The sequence below is a fragment of the Oncorhynchus mykiss genome, chromosome 24 (genome assembly GCF_013265735.2).
Source record: "Oncorhynchus mykiss isolate Arlee chromosome 24, USDA_OmykA_1.1, whole genome shotgun sequence".
NCBI classification, from domain to species: domain Eukaryota; kingdom Metazoa; phylum Chordata; class Actinopteri; order Salmoniformes; family Salmonidae; genus Oncorhynchus; species Oncorhynchus mykiss.
Window position 1 is genome coordinate 45,873,193 of NC_048588.1, and position 21,291 is coordinate 45,894,483.

The following is a 21,291-nucleotide window of genomic DNA, read 5'->3' on the forward strand; positions in this document are numbered from 1 at the left end:
CACACCATACTGTCTCTAGTCTCTTGTCATTGACCCCACATCATCCTGTCTCTAATCTCTGGCCATTGACTCCACATCATACTGTCTCTAGTCTCTGGTCATTGACCCCACATCATACTGTCTCTTCTCTGGTCATTGACCCCACATCTTCCTGTCTCTAGTCATTGACCCCACATCCTTATGTCTCCAGTCTCTGGTCATTGACCCCAAATCATCCAATCTCTAGTCTCTGGTCATTGACCCCACATCATACTGTCTCTAGTCATTGACCCCACATCATACTGTCTCTGGTCATTGAACCCACATCATGCTGTCTCTAGTCATTGACCCCACATCATGCTGTCTCTAGTCATTGACCCCACATCATCCTGTCTTAGTCTCTAGTCATGGACCCCACATCATGCTGTCTCTAGTCATTGACCCCACATCTTCCTGTCTATAGTCATTGACCCCACATCATACTGTCTCTAGTCATTGACCCCACATCATACTGTCTCTAGTCATTGACCCCACATCATACAGTCTCTAGTCATTGACCCCACATCATCCTGTCTCTAGTCTCTAGTCATTGAACCCACATCATACTGTCTCTAGTCATTGACCCCACATCATACTGTCTCTAGTCATTGACCCCACATCATACTGTCTCTAGGTATTGACCCCACATCATACAGTCTCTAGTCATTGACCCCACATCATACTGTCTCTAGTCATTGACCCCACATCATACTGTCTATAGTCTCTGATCATTCACCCCACATCATACTGTCTCTAGTCATTGACCCCACACCATACTGTCTCTAGTCTCTTGTCATTGACCCCACATCATACTGTCTCTGGTCTCTAGTCATTGACCCCACATCATCCTGTCTCTAGTCTCTAGTCATTGACCCCACATCATATTGTCTCTTCTCTGGTCATTGACCCCACATCATACTGTCTCTAGTCTCTAGTCATTGACCCCACATCATACTGTCTCTAGTCTCTAGTCATTGACCCCACATCATATTGTCTCTTCTCTGGTCATTAACCCCACATCATACTGTCTCTAGTCTCTAGTCATTGACCCCACATCTTCCTGTCTCTAGTCATTGACCCCACATCCTCATGTCTCCAGTCTCTGGTCATTGATCCCAAATCATCCTGTCTCTAGTTATTGACCCCACATCATACTGTCTCTAGTCTCTAGTCATGGACCCCACATCATACTGTCTCTACTCTCTGGTCATTGACCCCACATCATCCTGTCTCTAGTCTCTGGTCATTGACTCCACATCATACTGTCTCTAGTCATTGACCCCACATCATTCTGTCTCTAGTCATTGACACCACATCATACTGTCTCTAGTCATTGACCTCACGTTATACTGGTTCTAGTCTCTGGTCATTGACCCCACATCATACCGTCTCTAGTCGCTAGTCGTTGACCCCACATCATACTGTCTCTAGGTATTGACCCCACATCATACAGTCTCTAGTCATTGACCCCACATCATACTGTCTCTAGTCATTGACCCCACATCATACTGTCTATAGTCTCTGATCATTGACCCCACATCATACTGTCTCTAGTCATTGACCCCACACCATACTGTCTCTAGTCTCTTGTCATTGACCCCACATCATACTGTCTCTGGTCTCTAGTCATTGACCCCACATCATCCTGTCTCTAGTCTCTAGTCATTGACCCCACATCATATTGTATCTTCTCTAGTCATTGACCCCACCTCATTCTGTCTCTAGTCATTGACCCCACATCATACTGTCTCTAGTCATTGACCCCACACAATACTGTCTCTAGTCTCTTGTCATTGACCCCACATCATACTGTCTCTAGTCATTGACCCCACATCATATTGTCTCTTCTCTGGTCATTGACCCCACATCATACTGTCTCTAGTCTCTAGTCATTGACCCCACATCATACGGTCTCTAGTCTCTAGTCATTGACCCCACATCATATTGTCTCTTCTCTGGTCATTGACCCCACATCATACTGTCTCTAGTCTCTAGTCATTGACCCCACATCTTCCTGTCTCTAGTCATTGACCCCACATCCTCATGTCTCCAGTCTCTGGTCATTGATCCCAAATCATCCTGTCTCTAGTTATTGACCCCACATCATACTGTCTCTAGTCTCTAGTCATGGACCCCACATCATACTGTCTCTACTCTCTGGTCATTGACCCCACATCATCCTGTCTCTAGTCTCTGGTCATTGACTCCACATCATACTGTCTCTAGTCATTGACCCCACATCATTCTGTCTCTAGTCATTGACACCACATCATACTGTCTCTAGTCATTGACCTCACGTTATACTGGCTCTAGTCTCTGGTCATTGACCCCACATCATACTGTCTCTAGTCGCTAGTCGTTGACCCCACATCATAGTCTCTAGTTATTGACCCCACATCATACTGTCTCTAGTCATTGACCCCACCTCATCCTGTCTCTAATCTCTGGCCATTGACTCCACATCATACTGTCTCTACTCTCTGGTCATTGACCCCACATCATACTGTCTCTAGTCATTGACCCCACATCATATTGTCTCTTCTCTGGTCATTGACCCCACGTCATACTGTCTCTAGTCTCTAGTCATTGACCCCACATCTTCCTGTCTCTAGTCATTGACCCCACATCCTTATGTCTCCAGTCTCTGTTCATCGACCCCAAATCATCCTGTCTCTAGTCTCTGGTCATTGACCCCACATCATCCTGTCTCTAGTCATTGACCCCACAGCATACTGTCTCTAGTCTCTGGTCATTGACCCCACATCATACTGTCTCTGGTCATTGACCCCACATCATGCTGTCTCTAGTCATTGACCCCACATCATCCGGTCTCTAGTCTCTAGTCATTGACCCCACATCATACTGTCTCTAGTCATTGACCCCACATCATCCTCTCTAGTCATTGACCCCACATCATCCTGTCTATAGTCATTGACCCAAAATCATCCTGTCTCTAGTCATTGACCCCACATCATACTGTCTCTGGTCATTGACCCCACATCATACTGTCTCTGGTCATTGACCCCACATCATGCTGTCTCTAGTCATTGACACCACATCATACTGTCTCTAGTCATTGACCTCACGTTATACTGGCTCTAGTCTCTGGTCATTGACCCCACATCATACTGTCTCTAGTCGCTAGTCGTTGACCCCACATCATAGTCTCTAGTTACTGACCCCACATCATACTGTCTCTAGTCATTGACCCCACCTCATCCTGTCTCTAATCTCTGGCCATTGACTCCACATCATACTGTCTCTACTCTCTGGTCATTGACCCCACATCATATTGTCTCTTCTCTGGTCATTGACCCCACATCATACTGTCTCTAGTCATTGACCCCACATCATACTGTCTCTAGTCATTGACCCCACATCATACTGTCTCTAGTCATTGACCCCACATCATCCTCTCTAGTTATTGACCCCACATCATCCTGTCTACAGTGATTGACCCCAAATCATCCTGTCTCTAGTCATTGACCCCACATCATACTGTCTCTAGTCTCTGGTCATTGACCCCACATCATACTGTCTCTGGTCATTGACCCCACATCATGCTGTCTCTAGTCATTGACCCCACATCATCCTGTCTCTAGTCTCTAGTCATGGACCCCACATCATACTGTCTCTAGTCATTGACCCCACATCATACTGTCTCTAGTCATTGACCCCACATCACCCTGTCTCTAGTCATTGACCACACATCATACTGTCTCTAGTCTCTGATCATTGACCCCACATCATACTGTCTCTAGTCATTGACCCCACATCATATAGTCTCTAGTCTCTGGTCAATGACCCCACATCATACAGTCTCTAATCTCTAGTCATTGACCCCATATCATCCTGTCTCTAGTCATTGACCACACATCATCCTGTTTCTAGTCTCTGGTCATTGACCCCACATCATCATGTCTCTAGTCATTGACCCCACATCATACTGTCTCTAGTCTCTAGTCATTGATCCCACATCATGCAGTCTCTAGTCTCTGGTCATGGATCCCACATCATCCTGTCTCTAGTCTCTGGCCATTGACTCCACATAATACTGTCTCTAGTCTCTGGTCATTGACCCCACATCATTCTGTCTCTAGTCATTGACCCCACGTCATACTGGCTCTAGTCTCTGGTCATTGACCCCACATCATACTGTCTCTAGTCTCTGATCATTGACCCCACATCATACTGTTTGTTTGGCAGCATGAGTGAAGGAGGCTTTGATGGGAAATAGGAAGCCGATTCTAGATTACATTTTCGATTGGAGATGCTTAGTGTGAGTCTGGAAGGAGAGTTTACAGTCTAACCAGACACCTAGGTATTTGTAGTTGTCTACATATTCTAAATCAGAACCGTCCAGAGTAGTGATGCTAGTCGGACGGGCAGGAGCGGGCAGCAATCGGTTGAAGAGCATGCATTTAGTTTAACTAGCATTTAAACGAAGTTGGAGGCCACAGAAGGAGTGTTGCATGGCATTGAAACTTGTTTGGAGGTTTGCTAACACAGTGTCCAAAGAAGAGCCAGATGTATACAGAATGGTGTTGTCATGACGTTGCCCTCTTTGGGTACAGCAAGCCCCATCCCCCTCTCCCTGCCTCCACCTTGCCTCCTTCAACTAGGCTGCTGTGGTCAGAGAGAGGTCGTAAATTCCTGAGGAGAGGATCTCCTCATGGCCACACAGTATAGAGGTAGAGTGAAGTTTCATAGAGAACAAAGGAATTTCTTCCACCCCACAGAACTTGAGGTTCGAACAATGTTTACGTTCCGGAGAAGGTATAAAAGATTGGTGAAGAATCCAGCTACGAACTGGTCCGTTTGTTACAACTTGGGGAAGCTCATGGGAGACGGTGTGGCCACATTACCATAACGCTGTTTATATAATAGCCTCAGATATGAGGTTTACATCTAATTGTTGCATAAGATGAATGAAACTCCAATTCCCTTTTGAGTTGAACAAAATCAGAGGACCGCCCATGAGCCCAGTTAGGGTCAGGCATCCTGGCACAGCCCTTTTCTGCAATTCCGAATAAAACCCAACTTTGAGAAATTCTCAGAAGACCAGTACAAAGGTAGCAGACCATTGCTGAATGTTTTAACCATACCACGTGGTTAAACTCTTAGACTAACGATACCGACAGAATAAGAACAAGTCTTTGATATTAATTACTAGTCTGCAGCTAGGAATTCGCTGTCATTGAACGTGAAGAACGACAACCGCCGAAACATCCATTCTATGATGAAACTAATGAATGTCACTCTGAACCACAGAGAGAGAGAGAGAGAGAGAGAGCGAGCGAGAGAGAGGACGAAAACTCTCCAACAGAAAAAAACTTTTCAACAGCGATCAAGACGACAGACTGAGCGTAAATATATGGTGGGGAGAACAAGTATTTGATAGGATTTTGCAGGTTTTCCTACTTACAAAGCATGTAGAGGTCTGTAATTTTTTATCATAGGTACACTTCAACTGTGAGAGACGGAATATAAAACAAAAATCCAGAAAATCACATTGTATGATTTTTAAGTAATTAATTTGCATTAACAGGATTTCTGTTTGAAAAAGCTAGCCTCAGCTTTCCTAACTGGCTGTGTATATTGGTTCCTGACTTCCCTGAAAAGTTGCATATCACGGGGGCTATTCGATGCTAATGCAGAACGCTACAGGATATTTTTGTGCTGGTCAAGGGCAGTCAGGTCTGGGGAGAACCAAAGGCTAGATCTGTTCTTAGTTCTATATTTTTGTAGACCTTGTGCAGGTCTAAGATGGAGAGGAAAGCACTTTTAAAGAGCAACCATCCTCTACTGACGGGATGAGGTCAATATCCTTCCAGAATACCCGGGCCTGTATCCTAGAAGGCAGGAGACAATGACGCAGTGATAGCTGAGATCCTGGTTGAAAACACGCAGGCAAAGAGGCAGTGATCGCTGAGATACTGGTTGAAGACAGCATAGTTGTATTTAGAGGGCAAGTTGGTCAGGATGATATCTAAGATGGTTACGGATTTAGGGTTGTACCTGGTAGGTTCCTTGATAATTTGTGTGAGATTGAGGGCATCTAGTTTGGATTGTAGGATGGCCTGGGTGTTAAGCATAACACCTAACAGTATCAACTCTGAAGATAGATGGGGGCAATCAATTCACATATTGTGTCCAAGGTACAGCTGAAGTCTATAGAAAGTGGCAATGTTGAGAGACTTGTTTCTGGAAAGGTGTATTTTTAAAAGTAGAAGCTCGAATTGTTTGGGCACAGACCTGGATAGTATGACAAAACTCTGCAGACTCTCTCTGCAGTAATTGCAACTCCGCCCCCTTTGGCAGTTCTATCTTGTAGGAAAATGTTAAAATATTAGTAGATTGACATGTCTTTATCTTCTCCAGAAACATGGATATATCTGGGACAGGATGGAGCTGACCAATATAGAAACCGTGTGTTTGTTCCAGCTGTAGTCAGTCACAGACCAATATAGAAACCATGTGTTTGTTCCAGCTATAGTCAGTCACAGACCAATATAGAAACCATGTGTTTGTTCCAGCTATAGTCAGTCACAGACCAATATAGAAACCATGTGTTTGTTCCAGCTGTGGTCAGTCACAGACCAATATAGAAACCATGTGTTTGTTCCAGCTGTAGTCAGTCACAGACCAATATAGAAACCACGTGTTTGTTCCAGCTGTGGTCAGTCACAGACCAATATAGAAACCATGTGTTTGTTCCAGCTGTGGTCAGTCACAGACCAATATAGAAACCATGTGTTTGTTCCAGCTGTGGTCAGTCACAGACCAATATAGAAACCATGTGTTTGTTCCAGCTGTGGTCAGTCACAGACCAATATAGAAACCATGTGTTTGTTCCAGCTATAGTCAGTCACAGACCAATATAGAAACCATGTGTTTGTTCCAGCTATAGTCAGTCACAGACCAATATGGAAACCATGTGTTTGTTCCAGCTGTAGTCAGTCACAGACCAATATAGAAACCATGTGTTTGTTCCAGCTGTAGTCAGTCACAGACCAATATAGAAACCACGTGTTTGTTCCAACTGTGGTCAGTCACAGACCAATATAGAAACCATGTGTTTGTTCCAGCTGTGGTCAGTCACAGACCAATATAGAAACCATGTGTTTGTTCCAGCTGTGGTCAGTCACAGACCAATATAGAAACCATGTGTTTGTTCCAGCTGTAGTCAGTCACAGACCAATGTAGAAACCATGTGTTTGTTCCAACCATGTGTTTGTTCCAGCTGTAGTCAGTCACAGACCAATGTAGAAACCATGTGTTTGTTCCAGCTGTAGTCAGTCACAGACCAATGTAGAAACCATGTGTTTGTTCCAGCTGTGGTCAGTCACAGACCAATGTAGAAACCATGTGTTTGTTCCAGCTGTAGTCAGTCACAGACCAATGTAGAAACCATGTGTTTGTTCCAGCTGTGGTCAGTCACAGTGTGCCTCCCTGGCTCCTAGGCTTCTGGAAATAAATACTTCCCTTTTTGACAAATCCATCTTCTCTCTTCCTACAGTGACAAGAGTCCAGGGAGTCCACGGAGTCCAGGGAGGGGCAGATATTGAAATGATCCCTCAATTTCACAGAGGGCAGGAACCGGGTCACTACATACTATCCACAGCCTATGATGGATAGGTGGGATTCATTTCCGGACTGACCGGGGATGCATCCGAAATGGCACCCTATTCCCCTTTGAGTGTACTCCTTTAGACCAGAGCCCTGGTAAAAAGTAGTGAGCATTTGTCAAATTTGTGCACTATATAGGGAACAGGATGCCATTCGGGATGCATCCCAGGGTCAAACCAAGCATCCATGGCCATGCAGTCTGAAGGTCCAAACCAAGCATCCATGGCCATGCAGTCTGAAGGGTCAAACCAAGCATCCATGGCCATGCAGTCTGAAGGGCCAAACCAAGCATCCATGGCCATGCAGTCTGAAGGGCCAAACCAAGCATCCATGGCCATGCAGTCTGAAGGGCCAAACCAAGCATCCATGGCCATGCAGTCTGAAGGGCCAAACCAAGCATCCATGGCCATGCAGTCTGAAGGGCCAAACCAAGCATCCATGGCCAGGCAGTCTGAAGGGCCAAACCAAGCATCCATGGCCATGCAGTCTGAAGGGCCAAACCAAGCATCCATGGCCATGCAGTCTGAAGGATCAAACCAAGCATCCATGGCCATGCAGTCTGAAGGGCCAAACCAAGCATCCATGGCCATGCAGTCTGAAGGGCCAAACCAAGCATCCATGGCCAAGCAGTCTGAAGGGCCAAACCAAGCATCCATGGCCATGCAGTCTGAAGGGCCAAACCAAGCATCCATGGCCATGCAGTCTGAAGGGTCAAACCAAGCATCCATGGCCATGCAGTCTGGAGGGCCAAACCAAGCATACATGGCCATGCAGTCTGAAGGGCCAAACCAAGCATCCATGGCCATGCAGTCTGAAGGGCAGGCAGAGACAGGGACGGAGCACCCCAATAGAGCTGTAGTAGTAACATCTGACTCTCACCCTGTAGAGGTGAATTTAATTTAAATGAATTGGGTAACAGAAGTATACAACAACATGTACATTGGGGCACCAGACTATAGCGCTTAAATGCATTAATTAAAACACTTGTTTTCAAAGTGGTCCTCGACGGGTTCATGTATTATTTCAAATCATTAAACAACTTTTAGCATTTGATTTAGATTGCCATGGGAAGGGGTTGTATTTCATGGACTTGTAAGCATTTCACTGTTAGTCTACACCTGTTGTTTACCAAGCATGTGACAAATACATTTGATTTGACCAGTCCATTGTTTCCATTGTGACAGGAAAGCTCAATCAAACTATGTTAAAGTTATAGAAATAGATTTGGTGCGGCTAAAGTATAGTATAATACAATGGAACAAATGCAATACTCCAAAGCAAACCCTTACGATCTGGTATCTTTCTGATTTAGAAGATTCCACAACTATTGTATTCCTGCCAGGTCTAACTGATGAAAGCACAGTAACTGCAGTCAACTGTTGTATTTTGGGCACAGTAATAGCAGAATAACTGTAGTGTACTGCAGTTTAACTGCAGTTATACTGCACTGTAACTGCAGTCCACTACAACATTTCTGCAGTAAGAAAAGGCTGTAATTTTGGATGCAGTATTTGAATACTGCAGTTATACTGCACTCTGACTACAATTATATTACAGTGTACTGCAGTTATATTGCACTCTGACCGCAATCTTTTTTCGTAAGGGACTGACTGATGTTGGCTACTGTATTCCTCCTGGGAGTTGAGCAGACTGAGTGTTAGGTCTGTCTGACTGACTGACTGTCTGACCTTGCTAGTGTATTCCTCCTGGGAGCTGAACAGACTGAGGGTTAGGTCTGTCTGACTGTCTGACCTTGCTAGTGTATTCCTCCTGGGAGCTGAACAGACTGAGGGTTAGGGTTGGTCTGACTGACCTTGGCTACTGTATTCCTCCTGGGAGCTGAGCAGACTGAGGGCAGACAGGTGATGGTTGGAGAAGGATGCCGGCCAGTCAGGCGTCAAAATCCCTACACCGTGGTCATGTCTGTGTCGAAGCTGTGGCCGTGAACTTAGCAGTGACGACGAGCTGTCCGGTTTCATTCTCAACACTGCTGCGTATGATACTTGCCTCCATGCTACAGTTTTGGAAAAATCTGCAACACATAGAAGGAGGGAATATGAAGTGAGTTACATTTGAGTGGCTTATTTACCTGACACTGTGCAACATACAGTGTATATTTTTCTAAAAAGTTTTTCTAAATACTGTGCGTTACACGCTGATCAGTTTCACCTGTCCTTGTTATTGTCTCCACCCCCTCCAGGTGTCACTTGTTATCCCTGGTGTATTTATCCCCGGTGTATTTATCCCCGTGTTTCCTGTCTCTCTGTGCCAGTTCGTCTTGTATGTCTTGTATCCAAGTCAACCAGAGTGTTTTTCCCCATGCTCCTGGTTTTCCTATTCCATTTTTCTAGTCCTCCCGGTTTTGACCCTGTTGAGCCTGTTTCTTGGACTTAATCCACCTGCCTGACCATTCTGCCTGCCCTGACCTCAAGCCTGCCCGACTCACTCTACCTCTGAACTGGTTTTGACTTTTTCCCTGTCCATGACCATTCTCTTGCCTACCCCTTTTGGATATATCAAAGATTCAAACCATCTGCCTCCTGTGTCTGCATCTGGGTCTTGATTAAAGATTTCCCAAGCTTTAAACATCCCAAGGAGCACTGTGCAAGCGATAATATTGAAATGGAAGGAGTATCAGACCACTGCAAATCTACCAAGACCTGGCCGTCCCTCTAAACTTTTAGCTCATACAAGGAGAAGACTGATCAGAGATGCAGCCAAGAGGCCCATGATCACTCTGAATGAACTGCAGAGATCTACAGCTGAGGTGGGAGACTCTGTCCATAGGACAACAATCAGTCGTATATTGCACAAATCTGGCCTTTATGGAAGAGTGGCAAGAAGAAAGCCATTTCTTAAAGATATTCATAAAAAGTGTCGTTTAAAGTTTGCCACAAGCCACCTGGGAGACACACCAAACATGTGGAAGAAGGTGCTCTGGTCAGATGAAACCAAAATTGAACTTTTTGGCAACAATGCAAAACGTTATGTTTGGCGTAAAAGCAACACAGCTCATCACCCTGAACACACCATCCCCACTGTCAAACATGGTGGTGGCAGCATCATGGTTTGGGCCTGCTTTTCTTCAGCAGGGACAGGGAAGATGGTTAAAATTGATGGGAAGATGGATGGAGCCAAATACAGGACCATTCTGGAAGAAAACCTGATGGAGTCTGCAAAAGACCTGAGACTGGGACGGAGATTTGTCTTCCAACAAGACAATGATCCAAAACATAAAGCAAAATCTACAATGGAATGGTTCAAAAATAAACATATCCAGGTGTTAGAATGGCCAAGTCAAAGTCCAGACCTGAATCCAATCGAGAATCTGTGGAAAGAACTGAAAACTGCTGTTCACAAATGCTCTCCATCCAACCTCACTGAGCTCGAGCTGTTTTGCAAGGAGGAATGGGAAAAAATTTCAGTCTCTCGATGTGCAAAACTGATAGAGACATACCCCAAGCGACTTACAGCTGTAATCGCAGCAAAAGGTGGCGCTACAAAGTATTAACTTAAGGGGGCTGAATCATTTTGCACGCCCAATTTTTCAGTTTTTGATTTGTTAAAAAAGTTTGAAATATCCAATAAATGTCGTTCCACTTCATGATTGGGTCCCACTTGTTGTTGATTCTTCACAAAAAAATACAGTTTTATATCTCTATGTTTGAAGCCTGAAATGTGGCAAAAGGTCGCAAAGTTCAAGGGGGCCGAATACTTTCGCAAGGCACTGTAAAAGGCCTCCTGTGGGGACTGGGGCTGGGATTAAAAATACAATTGTAAGACAAAACACACATCGTGACAATAGAGACACCACAACACTACATAAAGAGAGACCTAAGACAACAACACAGCATGGTAGAAACACCACATGGTAGAAACACCACATGACAACACAGCATGGTAGAAACACCACATGACAACACAGCATGGTAGAAACACAACATGGTAGAAACACCACATGACAACACAGCATGGTAGAAACACCACATGACAACACAGCATGGTAGAAACACCACATGACAACACAGCATGGTAGAAACACCACATGACAAAACAGCGTAGTAGCAACACAGCATGGTAGAAACACCACATGACAACACAGCGTAGTAGCAACACAGCATGGTAGAAACACAACATGACAACACAGCGTAGTAGCAACACAGCATGGTAGAAACACCACATGACAACACAGCGTAGTAGCAACACAGCATGGTAGAAACACCACATGACAACACAGCATGGTAGCAACACAACATGGTAGAAACACCACATGACAACACAGCATGGTAAAAAACACCACATGACAACACAGCGTAGTAGCAACACAACATGGTAGAAACACCACATGACAACACAGCATGGTAGAAACACAACATGACAACACAGCGTAGTAGCAACACAGCATGGTAGAAACACCACATGACAACACAGCATGGTAGAAACACAACATGACAACACAGCATGGTAGAAACACCACATGACAACACAGCATGGTAGAAACACCACATGACAACACAGCATGGTAGAAACACAACATGGTAGAAACACCACATGACAACACAGCATGGTAGAAACACCACATGACAACACAGCATGGTAGAAACACAACATGGTAGAAACACCACATGACAACACAGCATGGTAGAAACACAACATGACAACACAGCATGGTAGAAACACCACATGACAACACAGCATGGTAGAAACACAACATGGTAGAAACACCACATGACAACACAGCGTAGTAGCAACACAGCATGGTAGAAACACCACATGACAACACAGCATGGTAGAAACACAACATGGTAGAAACACAACATGACAACACAGCGTAGTAGCAACACAGCATGGTAGAAACACCACATGACAACACAGCATGGTAGAAACACAACATGGTAGAAACACAACATGACAACACAGCGTAGTAGCAACACAGCATGGTAGAAACACCACATGACAACACAGCATGGTAGAAACACAACATGGTAGAAACACAACATGACAACACAGCGTAGTAGCAACACAGCATGGTAGCAACACAACATGGTAGAAACACCACATGACAACACAGCATGGTAGAAACACCACAAAACAACACAGCATGGTAGAAACACCACATGACAACACAGCATGGTAGAAACACCACATGACAATACAGCATGGTAGAAACACCACATGAAAACACAGCATGGTAGAAACACAACATGGTAGAAACACCACATGACAACACAGCGTAGTAGCAACACAACATGACAACACAGCATGGTAGAAACACAACATGGTAGAAACACCACATGACAACACAGCATGGTAGAAACACCACATGGTAGAAACACCACATGGTAGAAACACCACATGGTAGGAACACCACATGACAACACAACATGGTAGAAACACAACATGGTAGAAACACCACATGACAACACAGCATGGTAGCAACACCACATGACAACACAGCATGGTAGAAACACAACATGGTAGAAACACCACATGACAACACAGCATGGTAGAAACACAACATGACAACACAGCATGGTAGAAACACCACATGACAACACAGCATGGTAGAAACACAACATGGTAGAAACACCACATGACAACACAGCGTAGTAGCAACACAGCATGGTAGAAACACCACATGACAACACAGCATGGTAGAAACACAACATGGTAGAAACACAACATGACAACACAGCGTAGTAGCAACACAGCATGGTAGAAACACCACATGACAACACAGCATGGTAGAAACACAACATGGTAGAAACACAACATGACAACACAGCGTAGTAGCAACACAGCATGGTAGAAACACCACATGACAACACAGCATGGTAGAAACACAACATGGTAGAAACACAACATGACAACACAGCGTAGTAGCAACACAGCATGGTAGCAACACAACATGGTAGAAACACCACATGACAACACAGCATGGTAGAAACACCACATGACAACACAGCATGGTAGAAACACCACATGACAACGCAGCATGATAGAAACACCACATGACAACACAGCATGGTAGAAACACCACATGACAATACAGCATGGTAGAAACACAACATGGTAGAAACACCACATGACAACACAGCGTAGTAGCAACACAACATGACAACACAGCATGGTAGAAACACAACATGGTAGAAACACCACATGACAACACAGCATGGTAGAAACACCACATGGTAGAAACACCACATGGTAGAAACACCACATGGTAGGAACACCACATGACAACACAGCATGGTAGCAACACAACATGGTAGAAACACCACATGACAACACAGCATGGTAGAAACACAACATGGTAGAAACACCACATGACAACACAGCATGGTAGAAACACAACATGACAACACAGCATGGTAGAAACACAACATGGTAGAAACACCACATGACAACACAGCGTAGTAGCAACACAACATGACAACACAGCATGGTAGAAACACAACATGGTAGAAACACCACATGACAACACAGCATGGTAGAAACACCACATGGTAGAAACACCACATGGTAGGAACACCACATGACAACACAGCATGGTAGCAACACAACATGGTAGAAACACCACATGACAACACAGCATGGTAGAAACACAACATGGTAGAAACACCACATGACAACACAGCATGGTAGAAACACAACATGGTAGAAACACCACATGACAACACAGCATGGTAGAAACACAACATGACAACACAGCATGGTAGAAACACAACATGGTAGAAACACCACATGACAACACAGCGTAGTAGCAACACAACATGACAACACAGCATGGTAGAAACACAACATGGTAGAAACACCACATGACAACACAGCATGGTAGAAACACCACATGGTAGAAACACCACATGGTAGGAACACCACATGACAACACAGCATGGTAGCAACACAACATGGTAGAAACACCACATGACAACACAGCATGGTAGAAACACAACATGGTAGAAACACCACATGACAACACAGCATGGTAGCAACACAACATGGTAGAAACACCACATGACAACACAGCATGGTAGAAACACCACATGACAACACAGTATGGTAGAAACACAACATGGTAGAAACACCACTTGACAACACAGCATGGTAGAAACACCACATGACAACAGAGTAGTAGCAACACAGCATGGTAGAAACACCACATGACAACACAGCATGGTAGAAACACCACATGACAACACAGCATGGTAGCAACACAACATGGTAGAAACACCACATGACAACACAGCATAGTAGCAACACAACATGGTAGAAACACCACATGACAACACAGCATGGTAGCAACACAACATGGTAGAAACACCACATGACAACACAACATGGTAGAAACACCACATGACAACACAGCATGGTAGCAACACAACATGGTAGAAACACCACATGACAACACAGCATGGTAGAAACACCACATGACAACACAGCATGGTAGAAACACAACATGGTAGAAACACCACATGACAACACAGCGTAGTAGCAACACAGCATGGTAGCAACACAGCATCATAGCACAGCAGTATCAGCACACTTCGACTCCCCAACCATACTCCACTTGAACAACACAATGGAATAAATCACGGTTCACCAGAAGAGATTTACAAAAAACCTTAGTAAAAGGTGACCCTTTTAGCTAATTAAGTTAAGGATTGTTTTGATAATTGAATTAATCGAATGTAACATTATTTTTAGATTCAAGTCCATTTGAAAAAGTCAGTTCTGACACATCAATAAAGAAAAACAAAACAAGCCACTATGTTTGTACGAGTGGAAATAATATCATATATAATAAATATATATGCCATTTAGAAAAACACTTTAACCTAAGCATCTATCTTACGTATAGGTAGTCCCAGGAATTGAACCCACTATTCTGGTGTTGAAAACCCCATGCTCCTACCAACTGAGCTACAGAGGATAACAATGAAAGTAAATTAGAAGAAAAAAAATAACGATACTGCATGCAGGGGGGAAAAGACTGCAAAGAATGAGCGGTTGAGAGAATATCTAATCAAACTGACTGAAAGGTTGATCAGATTATCTAATCAAACTGACTGAAAGGTTGATCAGACTGTCTAATCAAACTGACTGAAAGGTTGATCAGACTGTCTAATCAAACTGGCTGAAAGGTTGATCAGACTGTCTAATCAAACTGAATGAAAGGTTGATCAGACTGTCTAATCAAACTGACTGAAAGGTTGATCAGACTGTCTAATCAAACTGACTGAAAGGTTGATCAGATTGTTTACCCAGGGATCATAACGGTGAGCTGCTGTCTGCTCTGGAAAAAAACTACCGCTCTCTGAAAATGTAAAGTAGACCATTACTCTACATCTTCATAATTGCATTAAGGCTTAATCAACATGCAGTGGGTAATTCATATACCAGGAAACTTGAACGAGGAAGGGCGAGCGAGAATCTATTTAAAATTAAAGATGTCTTTGCGTTTGACAGTGGATAAGCAGAGAATTTGTTATTTGAACAGGAGCCAATTAGTTACCTGCTGCACACAGAGCTAACTGACAACTTCATTAAATAGCGCCCGCAAAACACCAGTCTCAATGTCAACAGTGAAGAGGCGACTCCGGGATGCTGGCCTTCTAGACAGAGTTCCTCTGTCCAGTGTTTGTTATTTTTCCCACCTTAATCTTCTATTTTTATTGGCCAGTCTGAGATATGGCTCATTCTTTGCAACTCTGCCTAGAAGGCCAGCATCCTGGAGTCACCTCTTCACTGTTGACGTTGAGACTAGTGTTTTGCGGGTACTATTTAATGAAGCTGCCAGTTGAGGACTTGTGAGGTGTCTGTTTCTCAAACTAGACACTCTAATGAGCATCTCCTCTTTCTCAGTTGTGCACCGGGGCCTCCCACTCCTCTTTCTACTCTGGTTATAGCCAGTTTGCGCTGTTCTGTGAAGGGAGTAGTACAAAGCGTTGTAAGAGATCTTCAGTTTCTTGGCAATTTCTCACATAGAATAGCCTTCATTTCTCAGAACAAGAATAGACTGAAGAGTTTCAGAAGAAAGTTATTTGTTTGTGGCCATTTTGAGGCTGTAATCGAACCCACAAATGCTGATGCTCCAGAAACTCAATTAATCTAAAGGCGGCTAGTTTTACAGTTTTCAGCTGTGCTAACATAATTGCAAAAAGGTTTTTCTAATGATCAATTAGCCTTTGAAAATGATCAACTTGGATTAGCTAAAACAACGTGCCATTGTAACACAGGAGTGATGGTTGCTGATAATGGGCCACTGTACTTGTTTACAACATTAACAATGTCTACACTGTATTTCTGATCCATTTGATGTTATTTTAATGGACACATTTGTTTTGCTTTTCTTTCAAAAACAAGGACATTTCTAAGTGACCCCAAACGTTTGAACGGTAGTACACATCAGAGCTGAGTCCAACAGTAGAGATTCTGTGGATGCATCAGACAGAGTCACAGAGACAATTATTAAACCTTGGCTTACCTGGGCTTCCGAGTGGGGCAGCAGTCTAAGGCACTGCATCTCAGTGCTAGAGGTGCCACTACAGACACCCTGTTTTGAATCCATTCTGTATCACAACCGGATGTGATTGGGCGTCCCATAGGGCGGCACACAATTAGCCCAGTGTCGTCCGGGTTTGGCCAGTGTAGGCCACCATTGTAAATACAATTGTGTTCTTAACTGACTTGCCTAGTTAATAAAAAAAAGTATATAAATAAACAAATAAAAACTCTGCCTAACTTATTGCCTGCCTAACAGCTTGCCTGCCTGCCTAGCAGCCTAACTGCCTAACTAGCAGCCTAACTGCTTGCCTGCCTGCCTAGCAGCCTAACTTCCTGCCTGCCTACCTAGCAGCCCAACTGCTTGCCTAGCAGCATAACTGCCTGCCTAGCAGCCTAACTGCTTGCCTAGCAGCCGAACTGCCTACCTAGCAGCCTAACTGCTTGCCTGACTGCCTACCTAGCAGCCTAACTGCTTGCCTGCCTGCCTACCTAGCAACCTAACTACTTGCCTGCCAGCCTGCCTAACTGCTTGCCTGTCTGCCTGCCTAACTGCTTGCCTGCCTGCCTAGCAGCCTAACTGCAAGCCTAGCAGCCTAACTGCTTGCCTAGTAGCCTAACTGCCTACATAGCAGCATAACTGCCTACCTAGCAGCCTAACTGCTTGTCTGCCAGCCTACCTAGCAGCCTAACTGCTTCCCTGCCTGCCTAACTGCTTGTCTGCCTGCCTGCCTAACTGCTTGTCTGCCTAACTGCTTACCTAGCAGCCTAACTGCTTGCCTGCCTAACTGCCTACCTAGCAGCCTAACTGCTTGCCTGCCTAACTGCTTGCCTAGCAGCCTAACTGCCTGCCTAGCCCTAGCAGCCTAATTGCCTACCTAGCAGCCTAACTGCTCCCCTGCCTGCCTACCTAGCAGCCTAACTGCTTGTCTGCAAGCCAATCTAACTGCTTGCCTGCCTGCCTGCCTGCCTAACTGCTTGTCTGCCTAACTGCTTACCTAGCAGCCTAACTGCTTGCCTGCCTAACTGCCTACCTAGCAGCCTAACTGCTTGCCTGCCTAACTGCTTGCCTAGCAGCCTAACTGCCTGCCTAGCCCTAGCAGCCTAATTGCCTACCTAGCAGCCTAACTGCTCCCCTGCCTGCCTACCTAGCAGCCTAACTGCTTGTCTGCAAGCCAATCTAACTGCTTGCCTGCCTGCCTGCCTGCCTAACTGCTTGCCTGCCTGCCTGCCTAGCAGCCTAACTGCAAGCCCAGCAGCATTCCTAGCAGCCTCGCTGCCTGCCTAGCAGCCTAACTGCCTGGCCTAGCAGCCTAACTGCCTGCCTGGCAGCTAACTGCCTACCTAGCAGCCTAACTGCTTCCCTGCCTGCCTAACTGCTTCCCTGCCTGCCTGCCTAACTGCTTGTCTGCCTAACTGCTTGTCTAGCAGCCTAACTGCTTGCCTGCCTAACTGCCCACCTAGCAGCCTAACTGCCTGCCTGGCAGCCTAACTGCTTCCGTGTCTGCCTAACTGCTTCCCTGCCTGCCTGTCTATCTGCTTGTCTGCTTAACTGCTTGCCTAGCAGCCTAACTGCTTGCCTAGCATCCTAACTGCTTGCCTGCCTAACTGCTTGCCTAGCAGCATAACTGCCTGCCTAGCAGCCTAACTGCCTGCCTAGCAGCCTAACTGCCTACCTACCAGCCTAACTGCTCCCCCGCCTGCCTACCTAGCAACCTAACTGCTTGCCTGCCAGACTGCCTAACTGCTTGCCTGTCTGCCTGCCTGCCTAACTGCTTGCCTGCCTGCCTAGCAGCCTAACTGCTTGCCTAGTAGCCTAACTGTCTGCCTTGCAGCCTAATTGCTTGCCTAGTTGCCTAACTGCTTGCCTGCCAGCCTACCTATCAGCCTAACTGCATGCCTAACTGCTTGCCTAACTGCTTGCCTGCCTTCCTAGCAGCCTAACTGCATACCTAGCAGCCTAACTGCCTACCTAGCAGCATAACTGCTTGCCTAGCAGCCTAACTGCCTACCTAGCAGTCTAACTGCCTACCTAGCAGAATAACTGCTTGCCTAGCAGCCTAACTGCCTCCCTAGCAGCCTAACTGCTTGCCTGCCAGACTGCCTAACTGCTTGCCTGCCAGACTGCTAACTGCTTGCCTGCCTGCCTAGCAGCCTAACTGCAAGCCTAGCAGCCTAACTGCCTACATAGCAGCCTAACTGCCTAAATAGCAGCCTAACTGCCTGCCTAGCAGCCTAACTGCTTGCCTACCTAGCAGTCTAACTGCCTACCTAGCAGCATAACTGCTTGCCTAGCAACCTAACTGCTTGCCTGCCAGACTGCCTTCTTAGCAGCCTAAGTGCCTACCTAGCAGCCTAACTGCTTGTCTGCCTGCATAACTGCTTGCCTGCCTGCCTAGCAGCCTAACTGCTTACCTGCCTAACTACTTGCCTGCCTGCCTGTCTAACTGCTTGCCTGCCTGCCTAGAAGCATAACTGCCTGCGTAGCAGCCTAGCTGCCTACCTAGCAGCCTAACTGCTTGCCTATTAGCATAACTTCCTGCCTAGCAGCCAGACTGCCTGCCTAGCAGCCTAACTGCCTACCTAGCAGACTAACTGCCTGCCTAGCAGCCTAACTGCCTGCCTAGCAGCCTAACTGCATGCCTGTTAGCATAACTGCCTGCCTAGCACCCTAACTGCCTGCCTAGTAGCCTAACTGTCTGCCTAGCAGCCTAACTGCTTGCCTAGCAGCCTAACTGCTTGCCTGCCAGCCTACCTATCAGCCTAAATGCATGCCTAACTGCTTGCCTAACTGTTTGCCTGCCTGCCTAGCAGCCTATCTGTCTGCCTAGCATCCTAACTGCTTGCCTAGCAGCCTAACTGCCTACCTAGCAGCCTAACTGCCTGCCTGCTTGCCCACCTGCTTGCCTGCCTGCCTACCTGCTGGCTGTGGACATCAGTGTGAAACATTAATTAAAATAACATACTGTAAGCAGGTGAGACGTGGGCTCAAGTAGATGGACATGATTAGCCACAGCCCGGTAAGATTAATGAACACCTTTACTGGGAGATTATATTGACTGAAGCTGACTATGCTTGAGACCATTTATTCACTGGCATATCATTACAGATAGAACTATCCATACATCATATGCAATAACCCCCCACCACCTTCCTCGCGCTCCCCTTCCCCTCCCTTCAGAGCAAAACTGACATCCTACTAAACCATTTCCTTTGATCCTTAACTCACCAAATGATCCTCGCTTCAACCTTTTACAAATGCAAAAGTGAAGTTAGAAATAAAATTCAGTTTTGGCACGGTGATATTAGTAGGAATATGCTGGGGCATTTCGCTACACTCGCAATAACATTTGCTATCCATGTGTATGTGACCAATAACATTTGATTTGATTTGATTTGAAGGTTATAGACATGGACAGCCGCAGTATAGTGGTATACTGGTGCTCCGATAGAGGTCTAAAGTATAGTGCTGCTCCCATAGTGATGTATAGTATAGTGGTGCTCCCATAGTGCTCTACATTATAGTGGTGTTCCCATAGTGGTCTACAGTATAGTGGTGTAGTGATCCTCCCATGGTGATATATAGTATAGTGGTGTAGTGGTGCTCCGATAGTGGTCTACAGTATAGTGGTGCTCCCATAGTGCTCTACAGTATAGTGGTGCTCCCATAGTGGTTTACAGTAAAGTGGTGTTCCCATAGTGCTCTACAGTGTAGTGGTGCTCCCATAGTGATCTACAGTATAGTGGTGCGCCGATAGTTATATATAGTAAAGTGGTGTAGTGCTGCTCCCATAGTGGTCTACAGTATAGTGGTGCCCCCATAGTGCTCTACAGTATAGTGGCGTAGTGGTGCTCCCATAGTGCTCTACAGTATAGTGGTGCTCCTATAAGTGATATACAGTATAGTGGTGCTCCCATAGTGGTCTACAGTAGAGTGATGCTCCCATAGTGCTCTACAGTATAGTGGTGACACAATAGTGCTCTTCAGTATAGTGGTGACACAATAGTGCTCTACAGTATAGTGGTGCTCCCATAGTTGTCTACAGTATAGTGGTGCTCCCATAGTGGTCTACAGTATAGTTGTGTAGTGGTGCTCCATTGTGCTCTACAGTATTGTGGTGCTCCCATAGTGGTCTAAAGTAT

General features: G+C 45.4%; 1 protein-coding gene across 1 annotated transcript in view; it reads right to left on the minus strand.

Annotated features, from left to right (window-relative positions):
• Positions 1-9,973, minus strand: part of LOC110503441 (contactin-5) — a 312,088-nt gene extending 302,115 nt beyond the window's left edge. Inside the window, exon 1 of the mRNA XM_036961468.1 lies at positions 9,461-9,973. Within this exon, the coding sequence (XP_036817363.1) occupies positions 9,461-9,626 (166 nt within the window). The 5' untranslated portion in view covers positions 9,627-9,973. The remainder of the gene's footprint in view (positions 1-9,460) is intronic.
• Between the last annotated feature and the right edge of the window lie 11,318 nt (positions 9,974-21,291).